This window comes from Callionymus lyra, chromosome 10 (genome assembly GCF_982586985.1).
Source record: "Callionymus lyra chromosome 10, fCalLyr1.hap1.1, whole genome shotgun sequence".
Lineage (NCBI taxonomy): Eukaryota > Metazoa > Chordata > Actinopteri > Syngnathiformes > Callionymidae > Callionymus > Callionymus lyra.
In genome coordinates this window covers 14,166,145-14,181,973 of record NC_141827.1, presented here as the reverse complement: position 1 = coordinate 14,181,973, position 15,829 = coordinate 14,166,145, and the positions used below count along the sequence as shown (strand labels likewise).

General features: G+C 35.7%; 1 protein-coding gene across 3 annotated transcripts in view; it reads left to right on the top strand.

Moving 5' to 3' along the window:
* klhdc8a (kelch domain containing 8A) overlaps positions 1–6,351 on the top strand; it is a 41,176-nt gene extending 34,825 nt beyond the window's left edge. For 2 of the 3 annotated variants that reach the window (XM_087800464.1, XM_087800465.1), the window contains 3 exons: positions 4,677–4,778; positions 4,938–5,113; positions 5,752–6,351. In XM_087800464.1, the coding sequence (XP_087656590.1) occupies positions 4,677–4,778; positions 4,938–5,113; positions 5,752–5,805 (332 nt within the window). In that variant the 3' untranslated portion in view covers positions 5,806–6,351. The remainder of the gene's footprint in view (positions 1–4,676; positions 4,779–4,937; positions 5,114–5,751) is intronic. The other variant, XM_087800466.1, reaches the window with a different exon arrangement.
* The last annotated feature ends 9,478 nt before the right edge of the window (positions 6,352–15,829 follow it).

Genomic DNA, 15,829 nt, shown 5'->3' with positions numbered 1-15,829 from the left:
TTGTGTGATGCATCCTAGAGTTCATCATATTGTATTCAATCCAAAAAGGGGGACCATTGTTGACAACCTAAGGGTCAAAATCATAGGTATCTTAAAGATTAAGTTCACCCTTATGTCGACTAAAGGTTTGGATTATTTTCAGAGTAATCCGTTCCTTTTTAGAGTTATAAACAAAAATGAATGTTCATTTTAATGTTTACTACTTGTTTCTTGGTCTTCATCTTCATCAAATGCAAATCGTTGGACATCTTACCACTGCAAAAACCATGACAGCCGCGTGAATCAGTTGATAATGGACAATTATTAGAGATCTCAAGAGTGTATGATGATTCAGGGTTACCTCTGTTTTCACAAACATGAATTCTTGTCCACCTGTTTGGATTCATAGCCAAGAGGTTTTCAATATACTGCATGTATGTAATAGTGACATTGTTCACCAAAGGGTTGATTAAGTCTAAAAATCTATCATAGGTTTTCTACGAGATACAATATCAACTGCTTATTTTGTTCCTACTTTGTGCATTTCGAACTAAATGTTTTATTTTTATTGTTGTTTTTTTCCTTTATTTATTTTTTTTAATTTTCAACTTTACTAAAAGTTTTTAGCTCTATTAAAACAACTTTCAACAATAATGGAACAATTATAAACTATAATGGAACAATTTTCAACTGAAATCAAACAATTTTCAACTGGATTCAAACTATTTTCAACTGTAATTAAACAATTTTCAACTGTAAACAAACTATTTTCAACTGTAAACAAAATATTTTCAACTGTAAGCAAACCATTTTTAACTTTAATCAAACTATTTTCAACTGTATTCAAACTATTTTCAACTGTAATTAAACAATTTTTAACTGTAATCAGACAATTTTTAACTGTAATTAAACAGATTTCAACTTTAATCAAACTATTTGAAACTGTACTTAAACAATTTGAAACTTTAATTAAAAAAATGTCAACTGTAATCAAACAATTTTCAACTGTAATCAAACTATTTTCAATTTTAATCAAACAATTTTCAACGTTAATCAAACAATTTTCAACTGTAATTAAACCATTTTTCAACTATAATCAAACAATTTGCATCTGTAATCAAACTATTTTCAACTTTAATCAAACAATTTTCAACTTTAATCAAACAATTTTCAACGTTAATCAAACAATTTTCATCTGTAATCAAACAATTTTTAACTGTAATTAAACAATTTTCAACTGTAAACAAACTATTTTCAACTTTAATCAAACAATTTGCATCTGTAATCAAACTATTTTCAACTTTAATCAAACAATTTGCATCTGTAATCAAACTATTTTCAACTTTAATCAAACAATTTTCAACTTTAATCAAACAATTTTCAACGTTAATAAAACAATTTTCATCTGTAATCAAACAATTTTCAACTTTAATCAAACTATTTTCAACTGTAATTAAACCATTTTCAACAATTTTCAACTGTAATTAAACCATTTTTCAAATGTATTCAAACAATTTTCAACTTTAATCAAACAATTTTCAACGTTAATCAAACAATTTTCATCTGTAATCAAACAATTGTTAACTGTAATTAAACAATTTTCAACTGTAAACAAACTATTTTCAACTTTAATCAAACAATTTGCATCTGTAATCAAACTATTTTCAACTTTAATCAAACAATTTGATTCTGTAATCAAACTATTTTCAACTTTAATCAAACAATTTTCAACGTTAATAAAACAATTTTCATCTGTAATCAAACAATTTTCAACTTTAATCAAACTATTTTCAACTGTAATTAAACCATTTTCAACAATTTTCAACTGTAATCAAACAATTTTCAACTGTAAACAAACTATTTTCAACTTTAATCAAACAATTTGCATCTGTAATCAAACTATTTTCAACTTTAATCAAACAATTTGCATCTGTAATCAAACTATTTTCAACTTTAATCAAACAATTTTCAACTTTAATCAAACAATTTTCAACATTAATAAAACAATTTTCATCTGTAATCAAACAATTTTCAACTTTAATCAAACTATTTTCAACTGTAATTAAACCATTTTCAACAATTTTCAACTGTAATTAAACCATTTTTCAACTGTATTCAAACAATTTTCATCTGTAATCAAACAATTTTCAACTTTAATCAAACTATTTTCAACTGTAATTAAACCATTTTCAACAATTTTCAACTGTAATTAAACCATTTTTCAAATGTATTCAAACAATTTTCAACTTTAATCAAACAATTTTCAACGTAAATCAAACAATTTTCATCTGTAATCAAACAATTGTTAACTGTAATTAAACAATTTTCAACTGTAAACAAACTATTTTCAACTTTAATCAAACAATTTGCATCTGTAATCAAACTATTTTCAACTTTAATCAAACAATTTGCATCTGTAATCAAACAATTTGCATCTGTAATCAAACTATTTTCAACTTTAATCAAACTATTTTCAACGTTAATAAAACAATTTTCATCTGTAATCAAACAATTTTCAACTTTAATCAAACTATTTTCAACTGTAATTAAACCATTTTCAACAATTTTCAACTGTAATCAAACAATTTTCAACTGTAATTAAACAATTTTCAACTGTAATTAAACAATTTTCAACTTTAATCAAACTATTTTCAACTGTAATTAAACCATTTTCAACAATTTTCAACTGTAATCAAACAATTTTCATCTGTAATCAAACAATTTTCAACTTTAATCAAACTATTTTCAACTGTAATTAAACCATTTTCAACAATTTTCAACTGTAATCAAACAATTTTCAACTGTAATCAAACAATTTTCAACTGTAATTAAACAATTTTCAACTGTAAACAAACTATTTTCAACTGTAATTAAACCATTTTCAACAATTTTCAACTGTAATCAAACAATTTTCAACTGTAATTAAACAATTTTCAACTGTAAACACACTATTTTCAACTGTAATTAAACCATTTTCAACAATTTTCAACTGTAATCAAACTATTTTCCACTGATCAAGATGTCTGAGTAAGAAAAGAGCAGAGAGAAGAATAGTTTTATTATTTAATGCTCCTTTTCTAGTTCACTGGCTAAAAACTGTTCTTCTTAATGCACATGTCATGCATTCTTTTTGGGTGTTAATTATTATTAGTTGTATTCATTTAATTACTTGTTTTATGTCATTTCATAAGTATGAACAACTATATCCAACCATTTCTTGTTTATAGCTCGTAACTAAACACCTTCGTTTGTCTGACGTGACACACTTTGATCACATCATGAAACATGAACAAAGGAACTTGATCTTCTTCTGGTACAGAAGCATGTTTATGTCCATATGTCCCTGGTTCTCTGAACTTCATATTCTATACGTCAAAGAGAGTGAGATCCTCTGGGAACGAGGACGAGCTTCAACTGAAACACCAGCTGCTGAGCAACATGTCGGCACTTTCTCTGCTGATGTGGAAGCTGAACTGTTTACTACCGAGATATAAATTGAGCTGAAAGTGTCGTGTCTCAGGAAACCATGACGTGTGAAACTGAACCTCATTCTTTACTCGCATTCAAATCATTTGTCTACTTGTTAAATAGACTTTAGACTTTCTTTTATTATCATCGCACAGAAAACAAAGCATTTCGTTGCTTGGCAACCGTTAAAAACCAGCAAAGAGATGTATATATAAAAAGTATAAATATAAACATTAATAAGTTAAAAATAGTGCAATATAATAATGAATGCATATAAAGTATAAATATAAATATAGTTCTAAAATAATAATAATAAAAGTTATAAATGTTCTAATTCAACAGAACACACGTTGAAATATAATATTTTTTTTATAATAAATGTAATGAAATGTTTATTTTTAATTCCGAGATCAGGTAACTGACCCTTTAAAAGTTTTACATTCACTTTTTAAATTCCCTTTATTATGCAAACATTAGACCGTACCACACGATGAACTCTGAACTTTATTACCGTATTTTCCGGACTATAAGTCGTTCCGGAGTACAAGTCGCACCAGCCATAAAATGCATCATAAAGAAGAAAAAAACATATATAAGTCGCACTTGGAGTATAAGTCGCATTTTTGGGGGGAAATTGATTTGATAAAATCCAACACCAAGAACAGACATGTCATCTTGAAAGGCAATTTAAAATAAAAATAGAATAGAGGCAACAACAGGCTGAATAATTGTACGGTATTACTTACGTTACATGACACAACTGAGAACCTGGTATGTTAACATGACATATTTAGAGTTATTCAGATAACTATAGCATAAATAACATGCTAAGAAGTTTACCAAACCATCCGTGTAACTCCAAATAACTAAAAATCCAATGAAATCTTCATCCTTCGGTGTCACTTTTAAACAACTCCGCTAACTCCGGAGGTAGAAGATGCGCCGCTTCCTCTTCTACGTCGAAATTATCAACACAGGCCTAGAGCGCCCTCTTGTGGTTTAGTGTGAAAATAACATGTGATCAAATGATATACCGGTAGTAACGTGTTAATAATTTCACACAAGTCGCTCCAGAGTATAAGTCGCACACCTGACCAAACTATGAAAAAAACTGCGGAAAATACGGTGTATTACAATACCCACATGTTGCAGTTTATTGTAATTATAATGGTGTAACAGTTGGTCTGACCCAAGTTTTTGACCCACAAACACGTCTTCTTCATCTCCAGGCACGTGGTTAAAGTCCGAGGAGACGGTCCCGCTGAAGACCAAGAGAGCAGACTTCGTCGCCGCCTCCCTGAGGGGCTGGATGGTCGTAGCAGGTGGACTCGGTAATGAACCCCTCGGACAAACGTACATTCACAGTGTTGACCCGAGAGTCCGTGTGTGTGTGTGTGTGTGTGTGTGTGTGTGTGTGTGTGTGTGTGTGTGTGTGTGTGTGTGTGTGTGTGTGTGTGTGTGTGTGTGTGTGTGTGTGTGTGTGTGTGCAGGTCACGAGCCGTCAGCCCTGGACACGGTGGAGGGTTTTAATCCGCAGAAGAAGAAGTGGGAGAGGTTAGCCGCCATGACCTGCGCCCGATGCTCCGCCTCCTCCATCGTCATCAGGGACCGGCTGCTGGTGGTGGGCGGAGTTAACCAGGTCATCCAAAATGTTTCCATACATCCAGTAAGAAACTGAAGTGGAGCACACGAATAGACGTAGGAAGGGTGGATGACGTCAAATGAAATGAAGAGAGAGAGTTAGCTTCATATACGGAACGTTATCAGCAACAGCTTATGGAGGAAAGGATGTCGAAAAAAAAGAGATACGTTGGAAGTGAAGAGGGTACAATGGATAAAAAAAATGACAGATAGTAGAAGATGAATAAAGTAGAGTTAGTTTGTCCCGCTGGCTGAGAGAGAAGAAAAAAAGATGTACCAGACTTGATATTATCACATTTTGGAAACATTTGGGACGCCCCTAAAAATAGAGTCAGGTGTTTCTATTTGAAATTCCACAGGAGCAGAGTCTGGAGTACGAACGTTAAAAAACGATGACGCCGAAGAGTCATATTTTCACTGGTTAATGATGGATTCTTGTCCTGGTTTCTGTGAGATGAAGCAGCACAAGTAGAGTTCACTCACTTCCTGTTATTTATCTTTCAATCTTTTTGTCATTTATACCATGTTTATCGGTGGATTTTAAACAACACCAAAATGTTACGTCTGGCAAGAGAACGATCAATAATAATTGAACAGACAGTTTGTCGCATCTGTGAGTGAATCATATACTTTTTTAATGAATGTCTGAATGTACCCCTGCAGGTCCCGAGCCCGGCCCATGAGATCCTCTACGTGAAGGAAGAGGAGTACCTGTAGTGACCTGACTGTCGCGGCAACATTGCCCCCTGCTGGTCTGACCGCGGAAGCGCACCTACAAGCACAAAAGGGAGGAGCTGGCTCTTTCTTCCATGATTACTCTGTAAACTGTACGTTGTAGTGCATCTCTGGAGAGAATCGACTTTTTTGCAACTCACATTTCTGCTGATGTAATTTTATACAATAGATACAGTCACTCATGTGCATTCTTTCACCAGTTAGTATTTATCATGGAGCAGAACCGTTATTGACACACATCTGAAATGAATAAGTCATTAACATTTAATTAAGTTACGCACGAATGTCCATTTCAATGGCAGCGATGTAAATAACAGAAAGCATTTTTAGAGCATATCATTGTACTGTTTATTCCTGCAGCAATACAATTCCATAGTTTCAAGTGTTTTGTGCGGTAAAGACTTCACTGAGAAGATATAGTTTATTTCATCGATTCATGATAATTTAGAGATAATATAGATAGTCTATATACAGATCATGTCTTGTGTTTCTGTAGAGATTGGAATGTTCTGGAATGTAAGAGAGAAATAAAATTGGGTTTAAAATAAAAGAGGGAGTTGTGATGCAATCATTGGCCACTAGATAGCGGTAGTGACATCAATGTGTAAGGAAGTAAGTAATGGTTATTTCTAGAGCGCCAATATTCCACAGTGTAACATAATCCTAGTAGCGCAACATTAATACAACACTTTCTTCAATAGTAGGTTCTGAAAATAGGAAGAAACAAGATGATCACTCACTGCAAATAAAGAAAAGATCTGATCACTATTATTTAACTCTGCAGTTTAAAGGTCAACTGACTCACTCACATGTTTCAAAAAGTTTTTTTTTTTTCCAGGATGCAGTAAGTCATTCATCGCGTTGATGTTTTACTTTGAAATTTCTTCTCCATCGGAAATCTTGGCCAACGAGAGGTTACGAGAGCGGAGTCCATTATGAACTAATAATGGTGTTCACTCCTCCTTCAGCCAGCTGTAATCACACCCCGCTTTGTTTATACAACGAGTCTCTTGGAAATAGAGACTTCCGGGATTAATGACGTGGTGAAACAGACACATACTGCTAAGTACGATAGAGTTCAAGATGTATTTTAGAAACACTTAACACTTGATCAAATTCAGACCCCGCTGCAGTTTGTTGTCCACTGCGGGGTCAGAACGTTCCGTTAAGGATGTGAGTACGATCCGACCCGAGATGGTAGACAATGAGATTCAAGAGGTGAAAGTCCATAAAATTCCATTTCATCTTCAAAAATCTAACTGGCAGCGTTTAAATAATTCATCTAATTGTCACTATTTAATTCAAACGTTTGCTATATTTCACACCACCATAGTTTTAGAAGATATATATTTTCTTTTCTATACTTTATTATTATTATTATTATTATAACAAGTCACTAGACAACACTGTTTGTCCTATAATCTTTGACTTTGAGTCAGAATCAGAAACGTAAAACCAGCTACGGAACCGATATTGTGGTATTGCGGAAATACTAAATTAATACTATAATAAACGAAATTATAAAACAAGTGAAGTAAAGTTGAAGTCAGAAGTGAGGATCATTGTTTAACAATAGTTTACATTGAACACAAACTGAAATGTATCCCAATAAAATGATATGAATAAAATAAGTTGCACAACTCGCGATCTAAAGTGAGCTAAATATTATCAACGAGTATTTCGATGAAAGGTACTGACCTCATGATAACATGATTGTTTGATGAAACCTCATGAGCCCAAAATTATTATTATTTTGCATTTCAGCTTCATGATAATCTTTTCCATTATTGTTAAATGTATAAGTAAAATACTTCTACAGCACTTACAAAAGTGTGTTATGTCCAATTTAGAAAAAGAAGAGTCTTGTATGTACAATAAAGTCTTTTGTTATATGAAGCATTAAAACAGTTTTTTGTGAAAGAAAATAGCTTTTGGAACAGAAGAAAAGTTTATATATAATATCTTCTCATTCCTTCTGAAATCTTTTGAAATTATATTCAAAAAATACTTACTTATTAAAAAAGAAATGCACACTAGACTAAAGCTCAGGAATCGTGAGGTTCAATTGAACTGGCATCCCATAATAGTGCTCATGAAGAGATGAAATACATGTTATCATAGTGTAATAAGATGTTTGATTAAGGGAAGAATGTAAATAAGGATATAGTCCTGAATCATGAATCTCTCACGCTATTGATACAGATACAAATTGTGGACTATTTAAACCATTTTTATTATTGTTGACTTAAACTCCTCTGTTTAACAACTGTATCCGGGGATTTCTTGAAACTGTTTATGTGGATGTAAGTCTTCCAGCAACATATTTAATCAAGTCTCATTGTCCTCTTCAAAAAAAAAAAGTTCAGTTTGTTTTATCACGTAAACGTTCGTCTTTCATGCTCTTATTCAAGTCATTCAATTCTCCTCAAGCGTTTTCTCATTGCGTCATCGATAGCGTCCGAAATCATTGACCTGTTCTCGATGGTTTGGCGCTTCGTTCTCTGGTAACACCTTTCAGAAACATCTCTTCAGAAAGAATGTCCTCTCAATACAAAAATGTGGACCGGTTTTGGAAAATTCCCATGAACCTTGAGGAATCCTGCTGAGGGTGAGCGTTCCACAACCAGCATGAAAACCTTATTACTACTTAAAATCCAAAGTTCTTTCCTCCAAAAACATGTTCTTAGTCCATTTCCTCCCAGATATTAGACATCAGTTTTCCCACCTGGCATTCCAGTGATTTTCCACATCTCACTCTGCGAGTCATGATGCAATGAAGGAACATTAAACTGAGCTTAAACTAACTCAACGGAAGTGAGATGTAGCCGTGGCTAACATTGTGAATGTTATCATGTGTTGTTCAACCATAGAGATGGACTCCCCGGAGAAAGAAGCCCCAAAAAACTAGAATTAAATGCAACGTAAATTGTTTGAATAAAGATTAGAAAAAACTCGGAAGAATACGTGATTTAAAAATGGTCTTAGGTCTTCTAAGGTCAGTATTGTAATGTGAGGAAGATGGAGGGAAGGACCAGTGACAAAAGAATCATGAACAACTTCTGGAAACCATGATGAACCATGGAAACTTAAAATCTCTTGAATAATATATTCTGGCTCAAATGGATTTGTGTTGAAAGCTATTGAAAGGGTTTGTTCATCCAAGCTTCACTTATTTTCTACTTACCCTCATGTTGATTTAGGGTTGGGATAATCTGTTCCTTTTAGAGTTATAAAGAAAAAAATGATATATGTTCATTTTAATGTAGCGACAGATGCTAACTTGTCTTCATCTTCCTCCAAAATGACACTTAAAAACATCCAAATACCTCCATGGTGCTCGTCTGTAACGTCCATGCCTAGCAGCTAGCTTAGCAGCTAGCTTAGCAGCTAGCCTAGCAGCTAGCCTAGCAGCTAGCCTAGCAGCTAGCAGCGTCTGCTAAGGCTTCAGGACAAGATGGATGTTATTTTGATGTTTTTAAGTGTCTTTTTTATCTCCTTTAATTATCTCATCTAATTCTCTCGGTAAAAGTCTCTCTGTGAGATCAATAAAGTCTCTCTATCTATATGTATTTTCGCTTTCTCGTGTAGGAAAATACGTCTGCGCACCAATTACTCCACATTAAACCGAAGTTGTCCTTAATCGGATCGGGTCAGTCAGTGGTCAGCTTCCTCTCAGTTGCACAGAGCCATGTTTAGTTTAATGGCTCAACAATAGTTACTGTGAAGCCACTAAACACACCACACACGCATGTGCACACGCACGCACACTAAACAAAGTTAATCGGTGAAGACGCTTGTTACTTTCTAACAGTTTTTCCTTTTTTTTGGTTGATAAGCAGACTAGCGTAGCGTCGGTACAGGATTCCGGTGTCAGAGGTCAGCGTGAATATTTTCCATCCGGACTGTGACATTTGTTACATAAGTAAGTAAGTAAGTAATTTGTATTTGTATAGCGCTTTTCTAGACCAGGGTCACAAAGCGCTTAAACAATCAAAACAATGTTCAATAAAGTATCTGTCACATACCTGCTTTAATTTGTCCATTATCTCTTTTTCTTTAACGTTGCTTATTGAACACATGTTTTGCTCACTGAGGTTACAAGGTAAACGAATACAATGTCATGTGTGTGTGTTGACAATCCCGTTCTTTATTTTCCAATCGTCCGGTATGATCTCCTTCTGGTCGTCCCTGATCCGTCAGCACTTCAGGTGGAGTCAGAGGTGAAATCAAGACGTGGAGTCAAATATTTGGTTTGTGTAATCCGTAAGGCGTTGATCCCTGCAGGACCAGTTTTAAAGATTACAGAGATAAATGTCCCGGATATGAGGCTGTCCTTGAGGCAGAGCTGTGGGATTCCAAGCCAGAAATAGTCTATAACATAAAGCACAAGTTACAATTTATACAAATAAAAAGTGACAACACATCAAAACATTTTAAAAGAAAGAGAAAGTAAAATATAGGAACATTTAAAAGGTTGTTTTTTTTCTTTGTTTTTCTGACTAATTTGTGTGATTTGATTATGGAGGAAAAGGGAAAAGGCAAGAAATGTGATAAAGATATTTTTTCATTCAGTCACAATCAGCCACAAGTGTGTCCTAACAATTGATCTTGTTGTTCACCTATGATGAACCGTCACCGAATCTAGGGTGATGTATCGTGATACAGCATCAGCACTGTATCACGATACAGTGTCCTAATTTTGAAATTCCACTAGATGGCACCCTCTGCGTTATAGTCTTTTACTCGGATCTACTTATTCAATGAAACCTGTGCTGTGTCTCAAATCGCATACTTCTCTTAGTATACTAGAAGTTAGTATGCATCAGGATAGTGTACATACTAACTAGTATGCAAATCCTCCACAGATAGTATGTCTCAAATCAAACACTGCTGCTACACACTAACCGGAAATGACTCGACAGCTTCTTCTTCTACTTCTATTTAAAGATGTTTCGACCAGCTGTTTGAACGCTGTTGCCAACACCTGCTGGCAGCACGTTTTGCAAGTTTGGAAAAAGAAAAAGAGAAAAAATATGAGAATCGAAATATTTGTGAGATATTTACGGTGGTATCAGCAGCGAAGACGTGTTTATCCTCCTACTGCTGCTGAAAATACACCTGTAAGTATATCTATATGTATGCATTTATATATGACGTAACTTCCGTTTACAACGTCACTAAGATGGCGGCCGTTTAGGGTGGTTAGTGTCCATCGAACCACACTCAGTTTTGTGGGTGTTTTAATACACCAATTTAGTGTGCATGGCGCACTATATTTCGCATACTAAGAATTGAGACGCACTTACGCACTAAAAATACTAAATTTGAATACGCAAGTATGCGATTTGAGACACAGCACTGGCTTCTTTCCACTGAGAGTGCCATCAAGTGGCCTTTCAAACTGTTTCATGATACAGCGGCAGCTGCTTCATGAGGCCTCATCAACCCATCAAAGGTTAGAAGCCTTTTGAAAAGGCAGCTTCTAATCCATCCCTTCTTTAGATTTAGATTAGTGCTATGTTTGGGTAAAACTGTGTGGAGAGGAAGTTGAAATATTGACGACCACAGCATGGATTGACTCGAGTGAGCTGAAGGAAAAGTGTGTGTAGAAGTCAGCAGAGGAAAGGTGGGTGTTTGGTGACCGTGACAATTTATCCAGAGTTGAGGGAACACTTCCAGATCTTCCCCCCCCACCACATTCTTCCGAGCCCAAATCAACACCATAACAGAAGTGGCCCTAAACTGGCACCGTTGCCAAGGGTCAGCCAAGCCGACCATTGCGTCAGAGAGGCCCAGCACCTTATTCACTTCTTGGTTATGTGAGAAAACTGTGTTTCCTTAGAAGCAGCAGCGTCAAGATGAGAATGCACAGTAGACAGTGATGAGGCTAAACAGCGCTGACCCAAGCGAGGCTAGCCGGTCACACCGTGATGACTGTATCATGTGGGCTGAATTTATGAATCCTCTTAGCGACGGAATCCTATTAAGAATCGACCCGTGAGTTTCCACTCACTCCCAGCCTGCATTCTTTTCTTACAGTAGCCCCTACTTATTCCTCCTAGGCACTGTTTCCTCCATGGAGGGAACTAAATATGTTTTGATATGTAATGAAATTTCGAGAGCACAAGGTGAGAATTTGATAATACTTTTGAGAAAACTTAAATAACTTTTAGTGGCGAGATAATGTTAGTTTTTTCTTTTCTTCTACCGAAGAAAATGCCCTTTTTTTAGCTGCTAGAAAATGTTGATGTTTTTTTAACCCTTAAAGTTAATAGAAAATATGTGCAAATTAGTAGCACTGTGGTGGTTATTTAGGCGTCTCCGCGGAAATTGCACCAACCAACTTTATCGGAACTTTATCCTCTGTTGTGTTGACGGCTCTTCCCCGTAGATAATCCTAGTCCAAGGGTCATGGAAGTGACTTTTGAAAGGAAGAAGATGACTTATGCAGGTCAGCAAGCGGAAGGAGAGGTTTACCGAGGTATGAGTCATTTGTCAGAGGTCAGGATCAGCGTAGTATCACCAATGAGAATACCAGCAACTCTACCACAGTCTCCATGTGGCAACTCTGACATTTCCAATCTCAGAAAAACATCAACTGTCATTTGCGTTGCCTGAATTAATTTTGAGTGAATTTCCTTTTTTAGTGCACAATTCTCAATGCTCCATAACTTAACTTTATTGGTTTCTAAAAGATAGAAAATATGGAGATTATTTGACACAGACTTTCTGAGTCAAAAAACACTGATTTTTTTCGTATTATCTTGATCGTCTGTAAAGTTTTTGATCTAATCCAGATTATAGACAATATAAACCATCACTATTGATTCTGTCAATAAACATTCAATCACTCAGAATGTCCACATCTACTGTAAAATAATTTTGATATTGCTTATCAATAATCACAACGTCTATTTGGTTCCCCTTTGCCGGTCTGTAGGATCTTAGATAGATGTAATAATTATTCATTATAATAATTATAATTATATAATTCATGAATCCCTCTGCAGACGATAGTTTCAAAAAACAAGAACAAGAACAAAGTGCAAATATAAAGAACGTAGATCAAAGAAAAGGATACAAAGATTAACATAGACTACATCATCCTATTACTCCACTCCTGACACCAAATTCATAATTATACAATCTAATAGCATGAGGAATGAATGACTCCCTGAGTCTATTAGTTTTGCATCTGGGAATAAGCATTCGTGCTTCATCTGCTTCTCTGTTCAGAAGATGACTGTCATCATCCATGATGGACAGTAGTTTGTCCAGAGATCTCCTCTCTGCAACTAAGTAAGTAAGTAAGTAATTTGTATTTATACAGCGCTTTTCCAGACCAGGGTCACAAAGCTCTTAAACAATCAAAACAATATTCAATAAAGTATATACTTTAAAGATCAAGATAAAACTGAAAACAACACAGGAGATCCAGAAAATCAAGGAAAAGCCTGAACAAATAAAAATGTCTTAAGATGTTTCTTGAAGGAGTCAGTAGATCATCAAACACAGAGGGAGAGGAAGATCGTTCCAAAGCTTAGGAGCAACAGTCTGGAAGGATTTCTCTCCTCTGGTCCGGAAGCGTGTTCAGGAACCATCAGTAGATTCTGATCCACAGACCTCAGAGCCCGAGCTGGGGTGTAAGGCTGGATCAGATGGTAAAGAGGAGAGAGTCCTGTACCCTGAGGTGCTCCTGTACTGCAGACCGAAGTGTTGGCGTGTTGTCTTTCAGCCTGACGTACTGAGGTCGAATCAGTGAGGGTCTTGGGTTTGTCCATCACTTTGGGAGGTTGGTTCCCATCTTGACCTCCTTGTCTCCGGTTTGTATTCCGCACAGATGTTCTTGTACAATTTACCTGCTACTTAGTTATGGTGTTTAATGTATGCTTTATGTAACAGACTCTTACCCCCGTTAGGTGCTGGAATGTAGCTCTAGCTCTCAAGACCTGCCTATGTGCTGCCCAGAGGTCTCACTCCAACCATTGGTAGCCATTTGTTCATATCAGCCACTTCAGTTATCTGTGTTACATTCCATGCAGGGTTTTCTTCTCCCACGATGGTTTGACAGTTTTGATCGTCTGAGACCTTCTCTTTGGGTTCTCTTGGGACCATCTTTCTTTCTATAGCCATATATCTATTCATGGTCAGGCTCCTCCTTACATCACTGATCTGATCCAGCCTTACACCCCAGCTCGGGCTCTGAGGTCTGTGGATCAGAATCTACTTATGGTTCCACGCACACGGTTCAGCTTTGGAACGATCTTCCTCTCTCTTTGCGCTTGATGGAGTCTACTGACTCCTTTAAGAAACATCTTAACACGTTTCTATTTGTTCAGGCTTTTCCTTGATTTTCTGGAACTCCTGTGTTTTTCTCAGTATTATCTTGATCTTTAAAGTATGTACTTTTTTGAGTATTGTTTTGATTGTTTAAGCGCTTTGTGACCCTGATCTCGAAAAGCGCTATATAAATAAATATTACTTACTTACTTACTTACTTACTATATATGTTTCATTGTGGATTGTGGCTCCGATGCTCACTAACCTTCAGTCCCTCATTCTCTTTTCTGAGAAAGTGACATTTTTAATCATCACTTCTACTCACCCTCATGTTGACTAAGGGTTGGAATAATTTAAACCATTCCTTTTCGTTATTGCCAGAAATGTTGCCTCGCTTGAGGTATTTGCCCTGAGTCCTTTTTAACCTTGTATAGTTGTATGTAAATATTCACAACAGGTGTGACATGAAAATGAATGAATAACAAGCTGGAGTTCCATTGAGGCTGATGATTCATCGCGGAGCATCGTCCTCGTGTCCTGTCGGGATTATCTAACGCTGACAGGAAATGACATCCTCCCTCGCTAAAGATCTTTATGTTCCCGAGGTCGAGAGGAAAGTGTAAACCACAGTTCGAATGATCCCCTGTGGATACTGTGACTGGAGGAAGGGTAGGAGGTGATACTGAATACTTTCGTTCACAGGTACAAACACAAGTGCAGCTCAGTCAATAATGCTGATCGGACAAACATACATTTAGTTTCCTGAGACTTTTTTACATTATATTTTGCAAAAGGTGCCAAAGTTTCAAGTTGAGTTTTTTTTTTTCTTGCGTACTAGAGCTGCAGTACACACAATAAATGTATTATATAAACATTTGATTGGTCAAATTCCATGTGCTTTAATAAACAAGATTGTAATAAATATTGTTTGAATATAGGATTTGTGCAACTAGAGCAGGGCGGGGCAATTCAATTGCTTCAGGGGCCACATTTTATTAAGTAGTTGGTTTGAGGGGCCAAAGCAAAACCAGAGACAAGGAATATAAAAAACGCATTTGTTTTCAGGGCTCCGGGTCATTTTGAACCAGAGAAAACACAAGGGTTGAATCAAGCTAAATATCCTTAAAATTATTGGGTTTTTTTGTATTTTACAAAACTTGTATTAAAAGAAAAATATGTTGTTTTCTCCCCAAATCATTTTTTACATGAACCTAATATATATTGGATTGGATAGATTGGGAAAAAAAAGAAATTCTGAAGGAGACCTCCTGAGGAATCAATAAAGATCTACCTAACCAAACATATATAAGTAAGTAAGTAATTTTTATTTTTATAGCGCTTTTCCAGACCAGGCTCACAAAGCGCTTAAACAATCAAAACAATATTCAATAAAGTATATACTTTAAAGGTCAAGATAAAACTGATAACACAACAGGAGTTCCAGAAAATCAAGGAAAAGCCTGAACAAATAAGAACGTCTTAAGATGTTTCTTGAAGGAGTCAGTAGATCATCAAACACAGAGGGAGAGGAAGATCGTTCCAAAGCTTAGGAGCAACAGTCTGGAAGGATTTCTCTCCTCTGGTCCTGAACCATGTTCAGGAACCATCAGTAGATTCTGATCCACAGACCTCAGAGCCCGAGTTGGGGTGTAAGGCTGGAACAGATCAGTGATGTAAGGAGGAGTCTGACCATGAATAGATCTGAAAGTAAGAACCAGAATTTTAA